Source organism: Diorhabda carinulata, chromosome 6 (assembly GCF_026250575.1).
Source record: "Diorhabda carinulata isolate Delta chromosome 6, icDioCari1.1, whole genome shotgun sequence".
Lineage (NCBI taxonomy): Eukaryota > Metazoa > Arthropoda > Insecta > Coleoptera > Chrysomelidae > Diorhabda > Diorhabda carinulata.
The window spans coordinates 3,108,440-3,117,545 of record NC_079465.1 but is presented as its reverse complement, the minus strand read 5'-3'; the positions used below and the strand labels follow the sequence as shown (position 1 = coordinate 3,117,545).

At 28.7% G+C, this 9,106-nt stretch overlaps 1 protein-coding gene across 1 annotated transcript; it reads left to right on the top strand.

Annotated features, from left to right (window-relative positions):
* Positions 1 to 1,544: 1,544 nt before the first annotated feature.
* Positions 1,545 to 8,764, top strand: LOC130895515 (SUZ domain-containing protein 1). Its single transcript, XM_057802855.1, has 4 exons — positions 1,545 to 1,726; positions 1,832 to 1,890; positions 1,997 to 2,236; positions 3,248 to 8,764. Exons 1-4 carry the CDS (start codon positions 1,652 to 1,654, stop codon positions 3,342 to 3,344), a joined length of 471 nt encoding a protein of 156 aa, XP_057658838.1. The 5' UTR covers positions 1,545 to 1,651; the 3' UTR covers positions 3,345 to 8,764.
* The last annotated feature ends 342 nt before the right edge of the window (positions 8,765 to 9,106 follow it).

Genomic DNA, 9,106 nt, shown 5'->3' with positions numbered 1-9,106 from the left:
ATAAAATTTTTTCAAAAATTCTATTAGTAGTACCAGACATATATTGTGACTAATTTTTCTTATTAGTAATATAAAATTCACAACAAATATTGGAATATCCTATCTCTTATTTCTAAAATAGAGATACAGTGTTTCAATGGCTATTTCACAATTGTTTCATGATATTATTACAATAATTATACTATAAAATCAACTATTTCACCATTGTATCATGATATTATTACAATAATTATACTATAAAATCAGTTATTTCAATGGAATTAATCGGCTTACTACCGGGTGGGCAATCAAGAACGAACGTCGGCCAAATTTTACGATCGGATTGCATTACAGCTTCCGGGAAAAAATTATAACAAAAGTAGCCTCGACAAATACGTTGAAATTATTTTCAGAATTTTGGAACCACCACTAGCAATTTTTTTTTAAATTACCAAATTAAGTGGTACTTTATATACGTAAATGGAATTCTTCAATAAATTCTGCCCATCTTTCATCTTACACGTTTCAGTACATTTCTCCAAATAACAAGTAGGGGAGAGTGCGAACCTTGTTATGAAAAATGTTTGTAAGTCCGGTTCTGCTTAATCGATTTTTATAAACTTGATGTATATTTGAAAGAGTTTTTTCCTAGCAAAACAAAATATATAAATTCTAAGCAAATTAATAAGCATAGTGGGTTTTAGAGGACGTTGTTTCATGTATATGAAAATGGCATGTCAATAACTTTTTTGTCTCGAGTTGTCTTACCAATAATGTATAATCGGCGAGAATTTTTTTTACATAGAGCTAGAGAAGGTAAATCAAAGAATAAACACATCGCTTAGTTTATAAAAAGATTTATAACAAAATAAATTACTATACAAAATATACAATAAAGATTAATGGTAAGTATAATAGGTACTTTGTTTCAGTTATAATCTTTAAAAATACACAACAAGAAGTTTTTATTAATATCCATAATGGGTTAATGAACTATGTACATACAAACACCCAGCTTTATAATGGCAAAAACTTTTAGGTACATTCATGAGGTATAATTTTTTCTTGAGTACTTTATGACTTACATCACTAAATATTTTTTAACAACAATAACAATGGAAATTTATCTATTATTGTATCTTCATCACTAACGGTTTTTTTGTTATTCAGCTTTTTTTGCAGTTATGATACACTCGTAATTCTTCATTTATGGAATACTCATAAACTTTTTCCTTGCAATAAAAACAGGAACCACATGGACGATGACTAATTATTTCTTTGTCAAAATGTATCCGAAGTCCTTTATAATCAGGAGCAAAATACAAATTGCATTGTCTACAATAGTAGTAATGTTCTTTTTCATATTTTAAAATATCTTGTGGAGATTCATTCACAAACCTGGGATGAACTGCATCGAATTCTGTTATCGTTTGAATACGTTGGTCATTAAAAGTTATTTCTTCGCCCATTTTGAGTAATAAAATATATTTTGAGTAGTTTTACTACTGGTTTGCTAATCACTTATCATTTGTCAAACTGTCATTTATATCAGCTGTTTGACGTTTGCGTTCTAAAAAATACGTCTGCAAGAATACTACCAACTGTTTTTTTTTCAAATTTTCTTTCGAAATATTGTATGGCTACACTGTCAACTTCATACCTATTTTGACAAATGGGCCCCATAATGGCTTCCAAGCAACAAGAAATAGACGTTTTAGAAAGTTGGGAAGATATTGATGAGACTGATGTAATTAACTTTAAAATTCACCCTACTAAAACTTTTACTATAAATTGACTATAATTAAATAAACCATAGTCAAAATATAGGTTATATAAATTTTGTATTTTTTAGGTTTTAGAGAAAAAGTTCAATAATCTTTTAACGCCAAATAGATCATTCGATAGCAAAAGGTAATTATTTTGTTTATGAATTATCATTATTTAATAAAGTACAAATAGAAAGTTTTTGATTATCAAATAAATTATAATAAAGTGTTTTATCATTAATTTTTTGTAGCAATGGTACCATGGACAATCCTGTGAAAATCATATTAACAGGAGATGATGCCTTACGAACACAATACGTGCCTTCCGAGCCAACAGTGAAAATTCTCAAAAGACCTTCCAAAGATACACAAAACAATGGGGATTCAAAAGTGTATCAACCTAAAAAGACTTTACAGCAACGTGAACTAGAATATGCCGAAGCTAGGTTGAGAATATTGGGTGAAGCCAGCCCAGATAAAATCGAAGAAAGGTTAGTTACTACATATCTAATTTTTAATTGTGAAAACTCCATAAAATCCATAATCAATATATATAATAGGTAGTTTGTTGATTTATTATATATACTAAAACAAAACAAAATAGTTCTTTATCAACATTTGGAGTGAAATTAAAGATGAAATCTGATGTGATTTTGCTATTGCAGACTATTTAATATTTTACTAATTGAATGTCATATTTTCGGTGCTTGTTGAAGCCTCTTCTTCAATAGGCTGTGAATTTAACATTCCTCCTAATTAGTTTCAGTCAATTCTTTATCTTATCATTCAATCAGTCTCTGATTGAATTACATTTGCAATTTCTGGTATGTTTGCAATCAAAGTTTGAATTTGCTTCGTTCTTCTTCTTCTTTGTCATTTTCCTTTGTCAGAGCAGACCACAACAGTATTTTCCAGAAGATTTGTCTAATGTGTTAGAGCTTATAGGCCTGGATTATTCCTTGGTCGATAGGTTGATAAAAAGCCTTCTTGTTGGGAGGTAAAAATGTCACTTTTATATTTGGTTGCATAATTTCTAGTTCGTGAGGATTACCTGATGCATTGTCCAAAACTAGAACTGCTTTAAAGTCTAAATTCTAAAGCATCAGTGGTTTTAGTGATACAATAACCAGTTGCATTATACCATAGCAGCTGTGTAACTATATCCTATGCTGCCTTAAATCCGGGGGCCTACTTTTCACTTTTAGAAATGAATGTTTTGTTTGGCATTCTCTTCCAAAACGGTGCAGTTTCGACTGCATTAAATACTTGTTCAGGTTTGTATACTCCATCAGCTACTATGTTTGCAAATTCTTCTTGCTGCAGCAATGTCTGCAGATTCACCTTCTCCAACTATTTTAATGCTATGAGATGATTGTCTCCCCTTAAATTTATTGAACCAACCTTCCGAGTATGGAAATCCTCCATCTGGCATGTTACAAACCATAGATTTTTTTCAATAAAACCGCATAATTAGTTTATTGAAATGATTATTTCGTTTTTAGAATTAGTATAGTGAAACCGGGTTATTTGGAAAATGATAATGTCATCAGAATGCCAAGAGGTCCAGATGGTACAAGAGGATTTTGTTTTCGTAGGTAGTACTATATAATTACGGTTTTCAATTTGTTGTAAACAGTGGGTACATATTCAACTACAAAAGGAGCAAAAAGGGACCCTAACAATGAACAATCATTGTTCATTAAGCATTAATTGGGGTCTAAATTGTGACTCGAAAGACACATGTGACTACTTTGATCTAACAGTAGACTTGATCAAATTGTTTACTAGAGATTTTTTATATTTTATGAATATGTTGAGTTTTTAGTTTGCTAAATGAAATGTTTTTGACTGTATTTGAACTTTTCGCTATTGAAAATTTGTACAATACCAATTTTGAAACGACTAGGTAGAAAATATTTACATCACAGTCTAAAGAATGATTGGGCAATATTTGCCGAAAAAAAAGCTCAAAGTGATAGTATAGTAGGGTATAAAAAACCATGTAAACTAAAAAGAACTGATTAAAGTTAAGATATTTTAGATACCCACTAAAAAAAAAATAAGTTATACAGTTGGTCAGAAGATAACCAACAATGAGCAGATGCTCAAATGTGACCAGAAAACGATTCAGATATCATTTAAGCGAATGACACTATTAGTAGTGAGGTTATCTTGGAAGGTACGTCAATTTTTCCAAAAAAAAAATTGATTGTATTTGTTCAATGATGCATCAGCATTGTAACAGCGAGCTGATTACTGGGTAAGTATCAGCATCTCGACTACTGAGTTAAAGAAATTGTGTAAAATTGACTTTTACTATATTTCTATACTAAATACAATGTTTAGCACCACTACACTAACACTTACAGTACCGTAAGCCTTTAAGGCGCATGACTTTTTTTCTTATTGGTCTTCGGTTGTTTTTTCAATTCCTCTCTACAGGTTGCAATTTTAGTCTTTTGTACTCCAATTGGGTTCTATCAGTCTAATATCTTCTAACAATGCATCCAATTACTTTTTCTTCTACATTCTTCATCTTCTTTCACCTCCTTTTCTTCAATTGATGTTTTTGCATATATGTTATCTGGCATCCTTTTGGTATATTCTAACCACTCTTTGAACTTGCATAAAACTTGTTACTAATGGATAATGAATAAGATTCTTCTTTTATTGGTTAGTTCTTCTTTTTAAAAGTTTTTACTCCTCCAAAGATTTTTTTAACACTCTTTTTATATATAAAAAGATCTTTCACAAATTCTGCTCAATAGGCTGTAATTCTAAACTTTTGCACTCGAATTTGGTTCTACTGGGCTAATATATTCTAACAATGCATCTACTTTTTACTCGGCATTCATCTTCTTCTTTTACCTCTTTACACTTCTTCAATGACCGTTTTTGCTTATATAGTTTCTGACATCCTTTTATTGTGTCCCAATCACTCTTTGAGCTTGTAAGAAAACTTTTTAATAGTTATTTACAAACATTTTTTCAGTTTTCGGTTTTGTTTCTTTCCGGCTTTGTTAAAACCCATGTTTCACTTCCATATACTACTGCTGATCATATTATTGTTCGATATATCAAATTTTGATTACCATAGATAATTCTTTTCATTTTAACAACTGACTCAATGATTATTTTCACTATTTTATTTATTTTGATTTGTTCTTAGTTTTTATTTGATTCTGGTATGGATATTATTGGTCATAGAATCATGATGTACTTTCATCATAATATGTGAGGGCTACATATTCACCTTATATTTATATTCCTATTTTGGAATAATAAATCTATTTATTGCAATCTATTCTTCATTCTCTACAGTTTTAATCTCTATCTTTTATTTTCTAGCAATTACATTTTAGCTTAGCTTTTGTTTTCCCTTGATTTGAAAGTAGACTTTCTGAAGATGATAGCTTGGTTTATAGAAACGTGCGAAAAAGAAATACGAGGATTGTTTGAAAAGTTCCCAAGTTGAACATGAGGATAGCAAAACTTTTCTGCTTTTTTGATATGTAAACGCGTCATTGGTGTTGATGTAATGGTAGTAAACAGTGTCGGTACGAAATGAGCGGTTTCAGAGGTTCCAATTTGAAGAAAATGGTCTCGAGAGTTATTAATCTCGAATAGTAAATATGATATTTAAAATTAATCGAAATATATTTGGTGTATTTATTATATTTAATTGCTTTATCATCGTTTGGTGTCTAATAATGCTGTTAATTGAAATGTGAAGAGACACCGGATGGTTAATTTTATTATTTTATCGTTACATAATTTTCAGTTTCTGAAATGTTCAAATATAAATCACATATTTATTAGTTAATCGATTATTGTTAATTCTTCCAAATGACCTTCTTTTTATACATAAAACATGGTATTTTAGTAAAGTTGTTTGTTGTGGGAGTAGTGACAAAAAATTGAGTTATTTTGTAAGTTTTTGTATGCATAAATATCATGACATTTTTTTTTAAATTAAGTATTTGAGAAAATATCTTTTCAATAAATAAGTTAACAAAGTTCACGAAGAATGAGAATTTGGTGGTCATTTATTTACATTACAGTCCAGAAGTTTGGGAAGCGTGAAGTTAATTGAAAATTAAACTTGAGGTAATAAAAATTGTACTTATAGTGTATAAATTGAATTAAAACTGCATCAAACGGTCACCTTTTAATCGTATCATAATTCTATTTACTTAATTTCTCTAAAGTGATTGAAAAGTCTTCATTTCTTGTTCAAAAAGCTCTGCAAACTTATATACTTATTTATGATTATTATACTATACTTTAACAAACTTCTAGTTGTAGAAAATTAGTTGCTTTTTCCTATTATTACCAATTTACAGTTTAATATTCTCATAAACCTTGAAAATCTACAGGATCCTCCAAAATATGATAAAAAAGTTTGTTACAATTATTTCTTTAACAACCAAGGATTTTTAGTATAAAAATCCTTAAACTGATACTACACATGCTTATAAAGTATGTTAATTCAATCAAACTGCATCAAATTGTCCCATTTTTTATGTTTTCATCATTTTAATTACCTAATTTCTCTAAAGTGATTGAAAAGTCTTCATTTTTTATTTGAAAAGCTCTGCAAACTTATATACATATTCATGATAATTATACTATAGTTGTGGAAAATTCGTTGCTTCTTCCTATTAGTCCCAATTTACAGTTTAGTATTCTTGTAAACCTTTAAGAAGTGCTCAACACGTAAGGAAAACTTCCGTATTTCGAGTTTATGTTTTTGTTATCACTTTAGTTTCATAAATTATTAATGAGGGTATGCTGCTGATGTTTAATTCTATTAAATTTACAGTTTTGTAGAAAAACTATGAGTTTTAGAAATTATCAACATAACAATATGAAAAACAAACATTTTAATCCAAAAAGAAAAATTGAATATAATAACATACTTTTCTTATTTTTTGCATTTTCTCGTTTGTTAATTAATTTGCGTATGAAATACAATGTCCATGTCGTTGATTTTCTAGATTCTCAACTCTTACTAAAACGAAAACAAATATTTGAAAATATTCGGAACATTTTAACTACTGAATGACAAGTGACATTAGCTAGTGACATATGAACTATTCTATATCTATTACACGTGTAATAGCTGATTTTATTTTAACCAATAAACAATTTACGGGGGTTAATGAACAAGTAATTCAGATCATCCTAATGTTATACAATAAAGGTTTATAACAAAAAAATGAAAAGCAAATGTATGAAATTCTCATAATTTAGTATCAAACTATTTATAAACAAATAACACGCGGTGTCGTCATGATCATAACCTAAAAATACAAACATCGATTAAGCACTTTTGGGTGAGTTAAATCTCATTTTTTTATCACATATTTTGTTTCAAATAGACGGGCTTTCCAATTTTTCATACTGTCATAATTATAAATGTATCCAAGGATAATTTTTACAATTTATTAGTATATATCGAATCTTGAAATCATTTTGTAGTTTGATCCTTTTTACCAAGATATATAAATAGCGTTTGGAATCATTACTACGATATACAGGGTTACTTATAAAGTTTTGATGGTAAATTTTTTATTAAAAACATGACAGTTGAAACTTATGTTTATATTTACAATATCTATTCATTGGTCTGTAAAAAACATTGAACGAAATAATTCTCTTGTACAGTAGCACAAACAATTAAAAAGTAGGACTAATTGAAAAAAAAATATTTAAATGTGTGATGATGTACTATCAGTCAGGGTGTGACATAAACTAAGCCTATTAAGTAATCTGAGGTAAAGAAATCTAAATGAGAAGGGGGTGGCCTCAGATTGAATTTTTCAGGAAGTATGTCATTAAGTTTTCCAACAAAAACGTCAGGAGATGCTGCCACGATATTGTTTGCCTTTAAGGGAATATATCTTTGTGTCATTAATGATCTACGATACCTATCAAACTTTGGGTTAAATGTACCGTACCAAACATTGATTGAAAATTAGTTTTTCGCATCTATTTTGGACAAATAAAGACAATTATGGCAGTTAACAAAACCTTACATAACTGCATAATGTTTTAACTATTTTTAAATTTGAAAAAACCATTTAACGTTGATATAACAAAATTTTTTTAACCTTCTCTTAGTTTTTCAGTCATCGGACTGTCTATTCTGTATACCTAATATCCTGTATCGTTTTTCATTAATCTATTTTAAATATATATAGTTTTAATTTGATCTTTTAGTCACGATATAAATTTATAAAATAATTTGAGATGTCAATTCTAATTTTTTATCATTTTTTGGTACCTAGCTGCGTTTAATTATGATTGTCCTTGGGTGTTTGTGTAAATTTTCACCACTATAATTGTGAATTTAACGCGCTTTATTTTATATTTTGTAAATATATTCTTATAATTACCACAGAATATTAACTAAGCTTCGTAATAAACAAAATACGGTTGTTGGAAGTAGAGAAAGTAAGTAAATTGGAATTCAATATGTAGAAATGTGTAACGTTAGCATTATAATGAAAAATATTTTTCTCAGTGTAATAATAGAGTTTATTCTTTCAAAATATTTTGTTACCAAATGACGTCACGATTTCTAAATCGTAAATGACTTTTAGAGCAAGTGTGTTTGACGGAATAAAAAATTCTACACTACTACCCAGAGGCGGCTCATGCCCAATGGTTAACATTCCGTAACTTCTATAGCATTGTTTTCATATTATCTACTTCCGAATTTTTTTCATCAAGTCCCGAAACACCCTGTATAATCACGTAAAAAGTCGTATTCTAGTTTTCCATGGAATTATCTAATGTTTGATTATATCTGAATTCTCAAAATGGAAAATATTACTACGTCGAAAATTTGAGTAATTTTTTGAATTGTAAAAATTAATAAACTCTCGTTTAGTGTTTATTTTGTGGTGAGTATATCTAATTTAAAATCTTATATATTTAGTAAACCTGTTTTGTTTAATTTTAAGCCATATTTTTTGTATGTATTGTGCAATTTAATAAAAATGTGTTATTTTTTATTGAAAATTCAGTGATTTCCTCCCCACCCCAGAATTAAATATTAACGCTTTCTCACGTTGGGCGAAATCAGGGGCGGGTCTTAACCTAACCTAACCAAGAAGTATAAAAAATGTCACTTCTTATGTTATAAGCTCTTGCAATTTGTTCATTGACATCTAATAGTATGAAAATGTGTCAGTTTTATTTAAATAAATGAAAAATTGTAATTATTCAAAAAACGTGATCAATTCTTTCATTTGTGTATCGATTTATGACTGGAAAAAAGTCGAATAATTAATATCATATGTTATAAAAATTGATTTATCATACAATTATTATTTATAAACAAGTTTGAGCTCCGT